We start from the raw sequence: 18,624 nt of genomic DNA on the forward strand, positions 1-18,624 counted from the left end.
TGGACATTTCGAAGGGAATTATTCAGCTTGTACAATGGTCGACAACAGCCTGTCATTTTAATCTCTATTTCCAGATTCTGCATTAATTTTTAGGATCTAAGAGGCTGATCTTGGTATTGGATGTGTTCTGGTCTCCATCTGTAGTCTGAGGAGTATCACTCACTAGTGTTTCAGTAAACAATGGATGAAAACAGCCTGTGTTGTGTGGAAAGAGGCAGAACACATTATGCTTTAAATGCAACACTGGCAGTCTACTAAATGGGGATTTGGCAGAAGTTATGCATTTAAATGGACACCTGCATGCAAGTTCAGCTAACAAGATTTTGTAAAACACTGTTACTTAACTAAAACTGCATTCTTTCTCTACTCAAGTTGTTTGTCCTACTTCTTCAGCTCTGCATAGAAAAGATTTTATGGTTGGTAGTCCTTATAGCTCGACTATCTAGGAATTGACTTCACAAAGGAAAATATTTCATGACTTTTTGTGTTTTAATCTTGATGAGTACGACTTACAGCCCACAAATATAAAAAATTCCAATATCCCAAAATATTAGAATATTGTTAAAAAGTTTGCTGATGCTTCTTGAGCCTTCATTCCCTCACTCTGGTTCAGTACACACAACCACAAGCATGGGGAAGACTGCTGACTTGACTCTTGTCCATAAGACAACTTTTGACACCATTCACAAGTAGGGTAAGCCAAGAAGGTCACTGCTGAAAGGGTAGGCTGTTCACAGAGGCTGTATCAAAGCTTATTCATGGAAAGTTGACTGGAAGGTAAGAGTAATAAGAAAAAGAGCACAAGTAACAAGGATGAGCTCAGCCTTCAGAGGACTGTCAAATAAAGCAGATTCAACAACTCAGGGGGGCTTCACAGCGGACTGAGACTAGAGCAGGGGTGTCAAACTCAAGGCCCGGGAGCCAAATCCGGCCCGTAGTGCAGTTATACCCGGCCCACCAGATCATATGATATTTTTATTATAACTGGCCCACCAGTATAAGGTTTGCAGATTTCCTCCAGTAAAAAAAATGTGAACTTAACCTTGATAATTTATATTATCCTTGTTGAGTCATAAAAATTAGAAAAAGTAAACGGTAAAAATAATTTGATAAAAAGTTAGGAATGTGGGGAAGAAATTAGCTTTTTCTCTATTTTTTCAATTTTGCATCTCACAGTTATGACTAAAAGTTATGGTTTTGACTTTTTATTTCATATTTTAACCCTTGCATCTCAAAACTTTGACTTTTTATCTCATATTTTACCTTTTAGATTTATAATCTTAAATTTTAAATCAGATTTTGACCTTTTAAAGTCATAATTTAGACTTTTATCTCACGTTTTGTCTACTTCAACACCTAACTTTAACTTTTATCTCATTTTTTGACCTTAAAAACTCATGATTTTAAATTTTATTTCATATTTTGGCATTTGAAACTCATGATTTTGATGTTTACCTCATATTCTGACTGTTAAAAATCATGGTTTCGGATTTTATCTGACTTTTTGACTTTTAAAATTCTTGGTTTTAATATTCTATCTCATATTTTGCCTTCTAAAACATTATTTTTGCTTTAAATATCATGTTTTTACCTTTTAAACTTATAAGGTTGACTTTTTATCTTGGATTTTGAGTTTTTAACTTATCATGTTCACCTTTTCATCAAAAAATCATTTCTCATCAGTGCTAAGGTTTTTATCCCCATAATTCATTCCTGGTGGAAATAAGGTTGACATTTCTTGGTTAAATATGGACCCTGTTAGGCCCTCAGGTGAGACCCAAGTTCAGAATCTGGCCCCTGCTGTGATTGAGTTTGACACCCCTGGACTACAGTCAGTGGATCAAGAGCCACGTTATGTTATGTTCACTAAAGCCGTGTTAATAAATTCAACAAAAAATAGTCGCTGCCCCCTGATCATTCTACACAACACTTCAGATCTTTATTCTAATAAGGAATACTTACATAAGATCTCTCCTTTCTGCTCTTAAATAAAAAATGGTGACAAAAATGTATAATCATACCAGAACAGCACCTCATATGTCAAGAACAAGGCCACAGTAGAGAGCATTAAGAAAGTAATGCCTCTGGTGTATCAGTTTATCTTGTGGCCGTGTTAACAGGTGACTTTCAGCTGACTTTGTTGAAAGATGTCATGGTTACACCAGCTGCTGGAAACGGGTGTCCTTGTCAGTGTTTCTTTGTTTAGTTTTTATTATTACAACAAAATGTCCTCTTCATCAATGAATAATTAAACTAATACAAGAGCTGACTCACTCGCCTGAAAGTCACCAGTTTAGACAGTCACTTTTTGAACTGTAACACCCGTCTTGTTTTCATTAATTTTTTAAAGGTTTATACTTCAGCTTCTAAAACAGAAATTTCCACCCGAGCTAGTTTGACAGACACGTCTGCCTCTGTGCACAGACAATAACAGATCGTAAAACTGTGGAGAAATGTGGACTTGGTTCATCATTTGGTCTGGCCCTACTACACACGTTTAAACCGTCATGTCGTGTTTATATTGTGTTAATTTCTGAGGACTTGCACAGCTGATGCAACAAAGCAATGCAGGGGACACATCCACATTCACATAGTTGCCAGCAGGTACATCTCCAGAAGTGCAGCATGATTTGGTAACAATGTGAAATTGTGACTTTACTGGACAATATTGTAATTTGTGGTGACGATATAATAAATAAATTGTGCCATTAGTCTCCTTGCATGGTCATCAAGGGAAATGCAGAGAATAATGACAGCTTGGATGATATAAATATTAAGATAAATCAAAAAATACAAACCTGATGTTGTTACATTACTCCTCTCAAAATAAATTCCATTTTTTTCCTTTTTTGAAATGAAACGTTCTTCTACAAAGTGCAGTAGTGGTGCCATTTTGATCTTACCCTCTGAGGTCAGCACACGTGCTGTTGCATTTTCATGACGTTTTTACTCTGTTTATTAATATCTTTGTCATTTAAAGTTGTAGAAATGCGCTTCAAACACTTAGATGAATGGTAGAATCTCATCTTTCACTTCCTCCCTCACTTGCCATCCCATGTGATTCATAGCTGAGTTACAGGGCCAATAAGAGAGCAGTGGATACATGTTGTCACATCTCACTGTGTGACATTGGATGAATCCTTTGTCCATCAACTTGTGCATTCATAACTGGTTGAATCTTTTGTCTGTCAAGTTTTGCCAGCCAATTGACACTCTGGAATCCCTAAGGCCCTCCCTATCACAGTTTTTGCAGGAGGTTAAGTGAGAGACAAGAGCAAGAGGAGAGATTTAGACCTGTTGTTCTCTGATGATGGTGAAGAGAAGCTGAAGTATTTATTCAGATTATTTCTCTAATATTTGAGACGTTTGGTGAAAAAAGAATGACAGATGACATTTATGCTCAAAATTTATTTTAAATATGTTTTCTGCATATGCACTTATCTACTATCCAATGATATGTTTCACTGCTTTTGTGAAGCCAAGACTTTGGTAAACCTATTTCAAGCACTGAAAGAATTCGTCCACATCAGTAAAGGTGTGTTTTAACAAGAGATTCAAAAACTTTCACAGATACAAGTATTTGGACTAAAATAACTCTTTATTCAGCCTTCTAGGAAAGGGGTTCTAAACTTTTAAGCTCATGACCCCTGAAATAATGGCGTCAGAGCTCGGGGACACCCACGTTCCCTTGAGGGGAGAGGGACCTGGATGCAGCTGAGGACCTCCACTTCACACCGGAAGTCGGACGAGTGCCACCATATCTCGTTTCCTAATACTGGAAGTCACTTGAACTGAACGTCTTCTTCATTGTTTTCTTTCTGCTTCGCCACCATATTAATAAAGGCAACGCTAGGTTTTTTTTTCGCACAAAAAGCTAGTTTCAGACTGACAAGCACAGCAATTACATAATTGAATGAACAGATTTATGATCCAAATTCAAATATCACTTTGCACAGACATAAGATGTGACACGAGGTTTGCTGGTTGGCCGGATGCCGATGTCGCCGCCATGTTGCCAGAGGCAAGTCAGCTACCTCATTCAATATAGTAGACAAGGATTGTGCACGTTTTCAGAATAAAAAGCTCAAATGATCATATATATATATATATATATATATATATATATATATACGTGTATATATATATATATATAAATTCAAAATAAAAAATACGTATACATATATGAAATTGTTTATAAAATTATTTTATTTTAAATCATGGAGTTCATCTTTTCATTTAACTGATAAAATACAAGAAAGCAGACTGCTTTGATGTTTCACTGTCAGTTATTATTTTAACATGGATCATTTATTATAAATGATTCATTCAAATCCATGTAATCTCATCGTTTGAGCTTTTTATTCCAAAAATGAGCACAGTCCTTGTTTACTGTGTTGAGTGATGTAGCCGACTTGCCTCTGGCAACATGGCAGTGACATCCAGCCAGCCAGTCAATCTCCCGTCACATATTATGTCTGTGCTCAGTGATACTTAAGTTTGGATCACAAATTGATTCATTATAATTAATGAAATGTTATCACTGTGCTTGTTAACCCAGAAACTCACGTATTTTTCATCTATTTGTATTTCCTTATGTGGCGGACCTGCCTATATTAACATGGCGGAAACACAGAAAAAACAACAAAGAAGACGTTCAGTTCAAGTAACTTCCGGTATTAGAAGACAAGATATGGCTCCCGGTGTGAAGTGGAGGTCCTCGGCTGCATCCAGGTCCTCTTGCTTGAAGTGGATAAAGTGCACGATGTTGCACAATGCATCATGTATAAAACTTGCATTTTAGGTAGTTTTTATTGAAGCAGAAATATCACTTGATATCTATGTTTTCTTTTTTCCAAATAGAACTCTTTTTTATCAATATTTTGTTACAATGATATGAAATGTGTGATTATAAATAATATTAAATTTCTATGTTTTATTTTTTGGAAAGCATCCCGTGACAACCTCTTTGGGAACCACTGCTCTAGTACAACAAAGGGTGTCTGCATAAAGCTGAGATTGTCTTGAAAACTTTAGTATAAACACTTTGGTATTGTGCTATCTCCAAGTACCTTAAAAAGGGGAATTAAAAAACAATGTAAAAACTGAGGAAATACCCTTAGACCTTAGAGGGTTAAGGTCTCTCTGCAGGCAGTGTGGTTGCAATTTGATTAATTATGCAGCTCTGATCTCCAACCAATCAAACAGTGCTGAGAGTGATTAACTGTCTTCTCTTTAGCTGAAGGGTGATGTGTGAACTAATTTCATAAAATCATAAAGCTATAGGAACTTCTCAGAAAACCACAGCCCACTGCCAGAGCCATGCAGTGCTGAAAGGAGGTTACTAGGGCGCTTTGTGGAAATGGGATAGACTCTGCTATCCCTGTTAGAAGATTTTTTACTAATAGATCAACTCTGATTATCTATTATCTGATTATCAGCGCTGATGATCTACTTTATTCCCATTTTGTGTAATTTTGTATTTGTTCCTGATGAACTCTGTTGGTGCAGTGTCCTAGAATTTAGTTTTACATATAGAAAAACATACAATTTAACATGTATGACTTCCTGTCGGTGTCAGTTTTCAGGAATTAATCAACACCTTGCAGCCTTTAGAAATCAAGTATTTATCCAGACCAATGGTACAAAACAAACAAGAAAAATTTTAACATGTGATTTTTGTTTTGTGTTTTTTGGTTTCTCACCAGGCGCCATCATCGAGCTGGGAAGAGGAACAATCCTCCGTTTTAACCACCCGACTGAAGCTGCCCAGCTCAGAGAGAAACCACAGGTACGCACCAAACAAACTATGATGATTTTTGTGTTTCTCTGTTGTTTTTGTAAAACCGAGGGAGCCTCTCTAAAAGATGCTGCATCAACTGTGTTTTCTGCTGGTGATTCTGGAAAGGCGACTCAGCATCATGCCCACAGTTTCCATCACTACAGATGCAATAACTGCTTCTTTCAACAAACGTTGCTCATGCTGGGCTTTATCGCTTCTCTCCTCATCTCAAACCGAAACGTCCTAGTGATCCTCACAGAGTATAAGAACGACCGCTTGTTTTTTAGCTGCCTGCTGTCGTTTTTTTCCTGATTTTTGTTCGGACTAATTGGCTCACAGGAAAAAAAAAAAAGCAGCAGACCTGGAAACATAAGCAGTATCTCCAACAGCGCTGAACTGTTTTGAACCTGAGAAAAGCTCGGTGCTCTTCCTGAAAGGAGGCCAGGTACAGCGGCTTTCAAAATGGCTGCTTTTCATCTGGCTTGAAACAGCTCTCTCTCGGCTCTACTTCACTTTCATGTGTTTTTTTTTAAAAAAGGCTTTGTGCGAATACAACAGCTCTCTTATGTAAAATTCAAACAGCTTTTCTCTCCAATAATTTATTGTTTAGGAATTCTAGTTGCATAAGCCTGAGTGGGAGTAAAAGTAAAACCTCAGTTTTTATTGTGGGTAGAATGGAGTAAACCACCTTAAATCAAGTAAACAACGCCTGAGAGTTCCAGATGTTTTCACTTGGAGAAAGTTAAACTGCAGTTTAAGGGCTTAAAGTATTTCATCATAGTTTAATTTCTCTTTCTATCCATTTGGTTCAAAGATGAATGAAGATCAATTGAATTTTAATTTGCTTGATCTCTACAATGGGCTGCAAAAATTAAATATCTAAGGACAGCTAGAATGAATGAGTTTGCATGGCTAAACCCTCCCTTTTTACATGTTAAAGGTGAGAAACTATTTTTGAAATAACTTGCTACAGATTGTCTCAAAATTGAACCTAATAGAATAATAGCAAGCAATACTGGACTATTCCCTCAATATTCTAATATTTTGAATTGTCATGAGCTGTAAGCCGTAATCATCAAGATTAAAACAAAAAGTCTGGAAATATTTCACTTTGTATGAGATGAATCTAGAATGAATGGAAATGTAACTTTCTGAAGTAAATGACAAGAGATAATGAACTTTTACACAATATTTTATTTTTTTGTGGAAATCATTAACACTTTGCATGGATGTACCTCAGTGCAAAAACAGTTTTATATCTGATAGCTCAGACGTCATATGTAGATGGTCTGGGACGCCCTGATCCAGAGTGGACCGGTTATGCAGACACCAAGCATACAGGTGCACATTAAAGACCCTGTAAAGTGATGATGAATCTTTATTTTAGGTTTGTTGCACATGGTGTTATGAACCGCCAGGTCAAATTTCAGTCAGATAAAACATCTCTACGTTTAAAAACAATGCTACAGTCTGAATGGAGGAAAGCACTCATGCTATTAGCCCGCCCCTTAACCTTACGTGACCTTTTGATCAGAGTGCAGCTGCCTGGCTCTGTGCCAGAGAAGAGACAAAGTCCATTTTCTGGCTCAAATCTCTGTTACGATGCTTTAAATGATCCATAGACCACTGTGATAAACTGAAAGATTTGGCAAATTTACCTCACAATGAACAAAAAAACAGCATTTAACTGACTGTTAACTTTCAATAAAGGCAGTAACATCAGCTAACAACAGACTGTACTGAGATGAACTACTCTGTGAATTTGTATTGTTGCGTTGGGGGGGGGCTCCCTCATTGTAGACCGTTGACATCACCAGCCCACATATTGGCCCCGCCCACATTAAACCCAGCCAGGAAAGAGGTGAAAAACTTTCTAACAGTCTAAATCCAAAATTCAGTCACATGTGGATCTCAGTGTTTTCAAATGTTTACAGCAACCATATTCCAACATATCTAGTGAGTTACAAATTTTGGATTTCACTTTACAGGGTCTTTAAAGACCGCCCCATGAGGTGATGTGATCTGCTGTATCCTGCAAGTAAACAAGAAGCATGGCTCTATTTCTGTCCAGCCAGCCTTACTTGGAGTGTTGGGAATTGCGGCTCTTTTTAGAGATCCAGATTATTTGGCTCAGCTCAGCAATAAGAGCCAATATTTTGGTTCCCAAACGGCTCTCCTTTAGGAAGCATTTTGCCTTTTTATATCTTTAAAACAACAAAAATAGAAGAAAAAGAAACACTCACAAAAGGAGCCATTTATTCCTAAACGTCACATCACAACTTGTTGTCTTTAACGAAGTTGTCATTTTAATTTGATCACTACAGGTTCATTTGCAAAATAATCAGTAATCAATAATCAGTTTGTCCTCTGTTTATGAATACATGAAGGCGAAAAACTGTTAAAGATGTACCACTAGCTTCTTAGCTTGTGGCTAATTCATCCTCATTCATTCTAATCAGCAGCAGCATTGTTGCACACAGCATGCAGGGATACCAGGATTTTTGGTTGTCACATAAGATATAGTGTTCATGCATAGTGTGGACCTTCATATCAACGTGTAAACACTAGGATTGTAAATCCCTGTGATGCATTGTCAGGGACAGTGAGCGTGTATGCGGAGTTCTTGCTGTGCAATGCTCTTGGGCACTCTGAAAATATGAATAAACAGACAGGGGCACCAATATAACACCGTTGTATGTTCAAAAGATTATGGCCCAATGACAGTAGAGCTTTATTACTTAATTGTTGTGGAAAATGGCTGTGAAGACACCCTTAAATTTGTGGCAAAGTTAATGTTAAAATAAAATGTCATGTGTTATTTTTTACTTTACCGCAGCCAGCTGAATGCCCAGTATCTATTTCTGTTGATTTTTCAGCTATTTCAGTGGTTTATAAGAAAAAATAGCTTATTTTCTGGTAAGCTGTACTGCCTCCACCTCAAAATGTGCCTCTTTTAAGCATTTCCTCCAGTTTTATAACATTTTATATAATAAAATGGATTTGCGAGCCATTTTTACAGACACAGCTGTACTTCTGTTTTTTGACAGCTTTCTGCTCTCTGCATTATTGAAAATTGCCCGCTGCTGCAGCCAAGAAAAAGCACAGACATCCAGGCCCCGCTGTGGGTCCAACAGAGCCCTTGCCATTCATTTTTTAACATTTATTCCAAATGAGATGGTCCCCAGAGTTTCACAATCGCTCTGTCTGGATGTGTCCTTGCAGACTCAGAATGTGTAGCACTGTTACATAAAGAAAGGTCTCTAAAATAGTCTGTTTTAATGGAGGCAAATTGTATAACAGTTCCTTTTACTTTTAAGGAAGCAGCACTCAGAGGGACTAATGTAAAAGATGAACCATAAAAGCTACACCCAGTGCCCATAGTGGGCCTGTTAGATGGGCAGAGATGAGCTGTAATTTGCAAAGTGTATCAGTTTAAAAACCTCTAGTTCACCACTCACAGCAAATAAGGGATGTAAAGAAAGAGGGTGTTTTTAATTCCCCAAAATGGTGTGAAAACAATAAAACAGTGTTCGAGTTTGTGTAGTGAATAAAAAGGAGACATAAGTCACACCATTAACCTCACAATAATGTTTCAGCTTGGTAGACCAGGAAGTCTGTATGGTATATTTTAATGCTGCTTCATATTTTTAAAGACTTTGATTTGAGAGATATGAAGCAAACCAAAATAGACATTTCCTAAAATGTTTGTTGACTATACTACCTGTTTTCATGAGGACGGCTAGACTAAGACTAGCCAATAATGGATCTTTGGTGATGAAAACTTGAACAAAACTTTGGTTTAGTTTTCATAAAGAAGACTGAAATGTGAGTGCTTGACCACTGATGTTCAAAATCCATGATATTTCTCCACTGTGCCAAGATGTCACTATTTCCTTATTACAGGTGTAGACAAAATTAATAGTCCCCCTCTGAAAATTTCCCTCTTAAAGTAAGAGTTTGAGTTTTAAGAGTTTTTAAGAGTTTGTTTTTTTTTAACAAAAAAAAAAGTGAGACACATATAGAATTATAAATCTGGTACTTTTTATTTTTTTATCGATGAACCGAACCTTGACCCCAAAACCAAGGTACAAACCGAACCTTGATCTCCATAAACCGTTACACCCCTACCAGAGGTCCCTAGGTAATGTAAATCCCATTGAAATAAGGCATAAGACTACATTTGAATTAGCTGCCAAAATAAACAGACTCACAGGCTTTGTGTAACTGATCGTCTGCCTGGAGCCTCATGTTGGTGTATCTGTGACAGCTACAGTGACACCTGTAGACTGAATGATTTTACATACAGGAGACTCACAGACTCTGAATGCATAATACTGACTCCTCTGACTGATGCTGGTGATATCAGAGAGACTTTATTGTTGGTTAGTCATGGAAAAAAGATAGATTGTGGTTTTAGTTTTCGTCAAACAAGGCAGATGTTACAGCATGGTTTGCTTCAAGTCCCACGACTCATATTAAACATCTTGCAATATCACTTTTATGAGTGCAAATTGTAAGAGGATACATTGTTCCACCCTACATGGAACAAAAGTGCAGTATACTACATGGAATTATTAGCAAAAATGAGATAAATACAGGAAGAGGGTCCCCATTTGTTTTGAAAGTTTAAAAGCTATCATTAGCAGTGGATAAAGGGAATGCATTGGATTGTGGGATGTGAAGTTCCTTCATCCCTCAGAATAAAGAATGTACACAGTCTGGGGTCTTTTCCTTCCTCTCCATTTTCCTGTGGCAGATTTGCATCAAATCAAATGTTTTGTATTCAAGTAGCCTCCTTATTTTTCTGCCGTTTCTACATTGAATGTTTGTGGACCATGAACGTATCCCTTTAAAGGTTATGCTGGATTGTCTGGAACAGAATTATCACTGAATAGTAATTACCATTGATTTTTAAAGCAGTCAAGGATAAATCTGAGTCTAGCCTTTGTTAAAAACAAATTATGATGCCATTACCATTTGGAAAATACAATTGCTACAAACGCTAATAAAATAACTCAAAAGGAAATTAAAAGGGAGAAATTGTTCCTGGTGTGAAGTTAAATAGAACTCTGCACTCTTCTTTTTCTAAAATAAATCCTAATTAGTTGAAATCTTTATTGATTTAATAATGGGGTTGTGCGTTTTGTCTTTTTTCTTGTCTCGTTGCAGCTCTTTTGTTTGATTTTTAAGTGGGTATTTTGCAGGAATATGCAACTTATGGCCCCGGAGGCACATGCAGCACCCCTCCTCTATTATTATCGGCCCACTTATCAACTTTAGATATCAATAAGCTAGGAATATGAAGGAAGAATGTTAAAACTTGTAACTACCAATACATTATCATTCAGAAAGTCAAATGCAGCAGCATTAAAAGTTACAAAAATTGGCGAAGATAATCTGTGATTACTAGGATATGGCTGTAACTTATGCTTTACAACTTTTTTGATCTCCCAAATCCAAAAACAAGTTGGGGCGCAGTGTAAAAAGTAAATAAAAACAGGATGCAATGATTTTAAAATCTCATAAGCCCACATTTTATTCACAACAGAATCTAAACAACACATCGTGTATTGAAACTGAGACATTTTACCATTTAATGAAAAATATTAGCTCATTATAAAATTGATGGCAGCAATACACACAATTAACAAAAGTAGGGACACGGCAGCAAAAGACTGGAAAATCAAGCAGTGCTAATGAAAAACAGCAGGGGGTGGGGGGTGCAGCTAAACTGACAACAAATCACGACTGGGTATAAAGCAAGGACTCTAGAGAGGGAGAGTCTCTCAGAGTTAAAGATAGGCAGAGGTTCAGCTGTCTGCATATACCCCATCATCTACAGTACATAATGTCATCAGAAGATTCAGAGAATCTGGAGAAACCTCTGCAAGCAAGGGACAAGGTTGAAGCTCAGTATTGGATGATCATGATTTACAGGCCCTCAAACAGCACTGCGTTAAAAACAGGCATGATTCTGTGCTGGAAATCACTGCAGGCTTGGAAACACTTCCAGAAATCATTGTTTGTCAACACAGTCCACCGTGCCATCGACAAAGGCAAGTTAAAGCTGTATCATGCAAAGAAGAAGCCATATGTGAACACGACCCAGAAACGCCACTGTCATATCTGGACCAAAGCTCATTTAAAATGGACTGAGGCAACATGGAAAACTGTTCTGTGATCAGATGAATCAAAATTTGAAATATTTTTTGAAACAAAGAATCTGTGTCTTGTGGACTAAAGAGGAGAGAGACCATCCAGCTGATTATTCTGGCCCAGTTCTAAAGCCTGCATCTCTGATGGTATGGGTTTGCATTAGTGACTATGGCGTGGGCAGCTTACACATCTAGAAGGGAACTATCAATGCTGAGAAGTATATAGAGGTTCTATTCAGACAATGTCTCTTCCAGGGAAGACCTTGCATATTTCTGCAAGACAATGCTAAACCACATACAGCCATCACAACAGCATGGCTTCACAGTAGAGGAATGAAGGTGTTGAACTGACCTGCCTGCAGTCCAGACCTTTCACTGATAGAAAACATTTGGAGTGTCATAGACTGCAAAAACAGCAAGACCCAGGACTGTTAAGCAGCTAGAATCCTACATCAGACAAGAATGGGACAACATCCCTCCCCCAAAACTATAACAGCTGGTCCCAGATGTTGTTAAAAGAAGGGGGATGCCACATAATTGGACATGGCCCTGTCCCTACTGTTTTGAGATGCGTTGTTGCCATGAAATTCAAAATAAGCTAATTCTTCATGAAATTTAAAAATGTCTCAGTTTCAACTTCTGAGTTGTTTATGTTCTGTTGTGAGTTAAATGTGGTTTTATGAGATTTGACAATCATTGCATTCTGTTTTTATTTACATTTTACATTTTGCACAACGTCCCAACTTTTTTGGAATTGGGGTTGTACTTCAATAGCTAGTAAAAAACTCTGTTTATTGCAGCTTTTGTGAACTTTAGTTTTGTAAAGACAATTATTGTCCAATTAAGAGTGCCCTATAATTTGGCCCTCTGGCTGTGAGAGGAACATTATATGGTCGTCTGGGTAACCAAAGATGCCCATACCTGCTTTAATGTCATGTCACTGTTTGAGGCCTGTAGTTGATAGTTGATAGAGAATTTAAATGAGGAAATTTACTTCAAACACAGCCCTATTTCTCAACTATCATAAAGCAACAAAATTACAAAGATAAACCAGATAAATTTGTAAATATTTGAACACCAGAAATTTTTCAGTGCAACACCAGGGCAGTATTTAAGCACACCATCCTGAGTGTTGCACTGGAGGAAACGGCGACTATTTAAATCTGTTGAAAAGGCAGCAGTCACTGATCCACTCCAACACTGTCGCTGTGATTTCATGGTGCCTTCTCGTTCTTTTCTCTGCAGAGCGAGCTGCTGTCTCCCGTCACCCCGTTCCTGACTGACATGTCCACATCTTTTGAAAATCAGACTCCAGGGTGAGATTTCTGCAGACGTATGTAAAAGTTTTCTTCTTTCACTCAGTGACCCGAGCGCAGCTGAGCCCACTCCACCTCCATATTCAGAATATGTAGATGCTTCCTGTTGAGCAGCATTCATTGAACTATTAGACCAAGTCAAAGCCATAAAACATGGCAGCTTTTCTGTGCACAGAGGTGGGAACATGTTAAAATCCGCTCTAAAATGCTTCATGCTGAGCCAGCTGAAATCACCGCAGGCATGTGTCCTATAACTGAGTTCATGTCCTAAAATGGCCCACAGTTCTGTGAGATTTACTGTGTGCCTTTTCTAAAAATCACTGCAGTGCAACTGAAGTTCAGCTGCCTGGTGAAAACCCCCAGAATTCACAGTTAAATTAGGATTATAAGGGACATGATTTCACCCCGGCTTTGCTGCAGATTCTTTTGATATTGAGTCATAGTTGATGAGATTTCACAAACAAGAATGCAGGTTGGGAAAAGCCAAAAAAGGTTTTTATTTAGAGTTCAGTTTGAGCAAAGGGCAGCCTGAGTGCCAGGAGCAGTTCTCAGTCTTCTCTGCAAACTAACTCTTCTTAGACTGCTGACTCCAGAGGACTTTTTTTTTTTTTTTTTTTTACAGCAGGTGAGCTCACAAGCGTGTTAGTGGTGTTAGCCGACAATATCCTCCCTGTAGAAATGTTACATAATCATACAAAAATTACTACACAATTACTGGTATACCCAACAGAATAAATCATGCTACTTGTATCATACAAAAGTGATACTGTATAAAAATGCCTCTCGTCATGTCACACAAAAGTGAAGCCAGAACATCCCCTGTGAAGGGGGCTGACATGTTAATGGTTTTGGAGTCTGTGCAGTGTATCGGCTGAGAGGAGCTGCAGTACTGATGTCATACCACTTCAAGGGCTGATTTTTTTCAAAATTCAAACAGGCATTATTAATTTATCAAAATGTAAGATTTCATGTGACTTTTATCTCATTTTAATTCTACATAATTTTACCAGCTCTGGTTGTGATGCCGTACTACCACCTGATGGGGGCTGAAGAACATCTGAAGCTGTTTGCCAACTGCCAATAATGCCAAAAAGAAGAAATCGTCGATGTCTGGTGTAGGATTAGATGATATTAATATATGAATACTGTCATATGCTCTCCAAATTTTACCAGGGTATACGGTATAACTGCTAGATGTTCAAAAATCACATTATTTAAGCGCTTGCGGATGTGCACGCGCAATCACAGCATGCCTTTATTGGTGCTTCCTTCATACCAAAATGCTACGAGTCTAAAAAACAGATGTTTATAAGGCGATGTATGCAGGATCAAAGTGATAGTGTAATGAAGTATTGGAGCAGTGAAGCACCGCAATACCAACCGTGCCAGGCTATGGTGCACGAGGATATATGCGCCGGTTTACGGTGTATGCGCACGTTTGTTGTTTGCCAAATTAGTCCAACGTCATTAACAGGTGTTCTGTTAAGATGTTATTTTAAAGCATATTTCCACACAGCCAGTGGTGCTGCTAATAGAAAAACACATTCTTGAGGAATTTATTGTAAAATATTTACTTTTTGCTCATCTCACATCACCATTTTAAAGGGGACATATTGTGCAAAATACACTTTTTCAGGCTTTTCTAAAATAAAAAAAAAGTGCCCCTGGCCTGTCCACAATCCCCTCAAGTACCAGAACCCCCCCCCCACCCACCCTCCCCCTTCAGAAATGTTTGCGGAAACAAGTTGTTCTTAGATTTTCCTGTCATGATGTCATGTGGGGAGTTAGCATCGCCCCCAGGTTTGGTTGGCCCTCCCTGCTTGGAAGAAAGTTCTGGCCTCCTCTACTGAGCCACATCCCTTAAGCCACATCCATTTCCTGAGAGAGGCAGAGTCAGACAGCTCATTAACATTTAAAACCATGGACACAGAAAGAGCAGGGCTGAAACAGAGGGGTTTTAGACATGCACAAATTTGATACTGTAGTGTTTTTCATCAACAAACTTAATAGGCATGTTTTGGGGACCTCTGAGACCAATATAAACTTGTCTTAAAAGGGTAAAATGTGTCCTCTCTAATGTCGGTAATCAAAGCAATACCTTGGCTATTATTTAATACCCTGGTATATGGTTTTACAGTATAACCACCCATTCCGAGTTCAGTGAAGAAAAATTAACCAAGACAGAATTTAAGTTTACTTTTCTGGACTTACAAAGTACAATACCAAATTAGCTGGGTGTAAAACAAACAGAACCCAGTGATTTACAATCATTTTTCAACCTACAGTTTCTTTGCAGATGACGTCCTGCAGCAGCAAACTCCTGATGGGGATAGAAGTGACTTCTCTAGAGAGAAGTGTTCCAAAAAGGCCTTGTTTTGGGCTGTTAACTACTATGCCAGGCATTCAAAGTGAAAAATACAAACATGATTAATTCTTTAGATAATTTTGTGTCCTGAAGTAGTGAAATATTTAGAAAAAAATAAATAAAAGCACAAAAATGGCCGCAGATGGATATTAAAAAAGCCTCTGTCCAAAGTCTGGATTAGCAGAGTCACAGAGTCCTCTTCCACAAAGCCTGTCCGGTTTAGTTCAGACCAGTTTTGTCACAGTTTATCACATTAAACTTTGATCTTAGAGCTGGTTGTTTGGCCTTAACAGCTCTTCATGTGGTACCAGTCTGGCTCTCTAAATGTGTACTAAATTATGACAAATGATGGGGGGAAAGGAAACTGGCACTCAAACAGGAGCTAGCTGCTGTGGCTCACATTAAAGAGCTGTTTCGTAGAACTGGCTCATTCTTAAACGGCACATCTTTACTTGATCTCTTACACCACAAGGGTTATTCAGTCAATACTACATCCCTGTATCCATTAAAAGCATGTTTGTGATCAAAATGAGGATTTTTATATGTTTAAGGGGCTCAGCTAGCCTCTAAGCTCAGAACAAGACTCCTCAAGACTCTTGTCTCCCTTCCTCTGGATAGCCGACGCTAGACACTAGAAGGTGATTTGTGATACTGATCATCTACATGCTGGGTAAATCAGTCAGACTGATATAAAAACACTTTTATTGTTGAGTGTAGGGATCATACTCGGTGTATGTAGACATTATTTGATAATTACAGTGTGCAGCTCCATTTAGAGTACTAACTCTTCTCCATTTCCATTCATCCCTAATGATCTTCCCCCACTTCCTGATGCCCAACTAGCATTCAAGGTCAAGTGATTGCAAACAAAGGTCCATGTTCATGTATTGTCCCCTGCTCAGTAGCAACCATGAAGCTGGCATGCCTGATCAGCTTGTCCAGTCTCAGATTGTCTCTCTTTTTGATGCTCACCCCAGCGTAGAATGAGACGTAGGCTACCACAGATTGGTAAAACATATAAAGGAAGCAAGTCTCCTTAGGAAGTAGATCCTGCTCTGTCCTCTTCTCTACAGGTAGTCAGAGTTCACTGACTTGTCCAGCTGCTTGTACGAGCTCCACCTCCACACCCTCGATGGAAATGGGCTGTCCTCTGGTAGTCGAGTACCATCTCCTTGATTTTGGCAGTGTTGGTCTGCAGCTGGTTCAGTCAGCACCACCCCTACATGTTGAGATCTTAGTTTTTCTCGTCTTTGTGCGTTTTCATATTTACGGAACACCCATCACTAAAAAAATCACGTCTTAAAGTAAGAAAGTGTTAGACTGATATTGTTATCCTTTTCCTCAGTCTCACCTGGCAAACTGAACCGTCATCTGAGGCTCAGACACTGTGAACAGGCAGTAAAGGAACTCTTTTTTAAAATGTCTCTTTGCTGAGATATGTATTCCATCCTTGTTCTGGTTGTTCACTGAGCATAAACCTCCCTTGCAGCAAGGACAGAATTGATCTTTAAATGTGCCCAATCATCTTGGAAAATAACCCTCTGTGGTAAATAAGACAAATAATTTGAATTCAGTGGGTATCTGTTGGGCTCCAGTAGTGTCATGAAATATCAATGAACTGACCTGAAATTGCTTGAGGGGGTGCTTCAGAGTAACAAAAGCAGCCTGTGAGTTATCGGCTACATCAGGTAGATCACACTCCTCCTCAGTCGAGAGTTTTGGACAGAAGGAGACTAACCACATCGACAAAAAGCCTGGCCTGCTTGTAAAAGCATGGGAGCACTTCATGCATTTGTACTCATCCAAATCTTCGATATCAAAGTGGATTATGGCGGCTGAAAGCAGATTTTCCAATCGAGCACTGCCTTTAAGCATGAAGTGTTGCAGACCATTAAAACTTTAGTTTGGAAACAAAGATGAAGAGGGAAGAAAAGTCTGTTTGTCTATAATTACAGGGTCACTTCCATGTGTACTGCTGTTATTGAATTTATGCCCACAGATCCCGCTGCTCTCCCTCAGGAGAAACTGGGCCCTCCTTGTTTGGGTTATTCTTAAATAAATGGACTGTGTAACAGAGACAGTATGTTGAAGCCAGCTTTAAATTGCAGCTCTTTCTAACACAGCATGTCTGGGCTCAGAGAGCTCGCGCTGATGGAACAGACCAGCTGGTGTTTGACCCAAACGGCTTTTAATGGCAAAGTTAGCTTTGAAAGTCAGTCATCTGACATCTCTCTCACTGGCTGCCATCTCTGGCCTGAAGGCCAAGTGGCAACTTGACTGTATACTGTCTCTGACAGGCTGTTATTAGGAGCTCGAACCTCCTGGAAAAGTTTTTTTTACTTTGGTCAGAGTCCATCACAATAGGAGCTCCTGTCACTGACTTGAATGCAGTAAGAACAATCTTATGTATCTGCTTTTAAAGGCTGTGCTCCTTTTATTTTGTGTTAGCACTAAAGATGCTGTTCAAATATCAGCTGTGGTCTGTAATGCTGGGAAATTAATTCGGTTCCACTTTCTTTGATGGTTTTATTTTCTCACAATCATGAATGCCTGTTGGACAGTGAGGGGATATTGATATCGTTAAATTCACTTTTAGTGGCTCTACCCGATTGAATGCAGATGTTTCATAGCTAAAGGCCAGATTAGCCAATCAGAGCAGTAACATTCTAGGATTGTGTATAATAGGCCTGTGCCCAAAAAATGGATATAGCAATACATCGTCATATGCACCTTGCTGATACTGCCTTGACACAGATTTTACAGAATGGATACGGCAGTAAAAGCTTTGATGGCAGTTTTATATATTAAAAAAACACAAGCGGGTGACAACAGTCGTAAAACTGCATGATACAGATACTGCATCATTTTAGGTTTCTTCAAACACCAGAAAGTCAGGAATTGGATATGAGTCATGCAAGCTGTAAGAAGGTAAAACACTGCAGCAACACCAATCCTCAACAACACCATGCTTATTAGCACTTACCAACAACAGCTAGGCTTGTCGGGCTG

At 38.6% G+C, this 18,624-nt stretch overlaps 1 protein-coding gene across 1 annotated transcript in view; it reads left to right on the forward strand.

The window, feature by feature from the left end:
* Positions 1-18,624, forward strand: part of kif16bb (kinesin family member 16Bb) — a 69,283-nt gene that overhangs the window by 39,345 nt on the left and 11,314 nt on the right. Inside the window, exons 16-17 of the mRNA XM_041788769.1 lie at positions 5,706-5,788; positions 13,180-13,250. Coding sequence (XP_041644703.1) covers positions 5,706-5,788; positions 13,180-13,250 — 154 coding nt within the window. The remainder of the gene's footprint in view (positions 1-5,705; positions 5,789-13,179; positions 13,251-18,624) is intronic.

Source organism: Cheilinus undulatus, linkage group 6 (assembly GCF_018320785.1).
Source record: "Cheilinus undulatus linkage group 6, ASM1832078v1, whole genome shotgun sequence".
NCBI classification, from domain to species: Eukaryota; Metazoa; Chordata; class Actinopteri; order Labriformes; family Labridae; genus Cheilinus; species Cheilinus undulatus.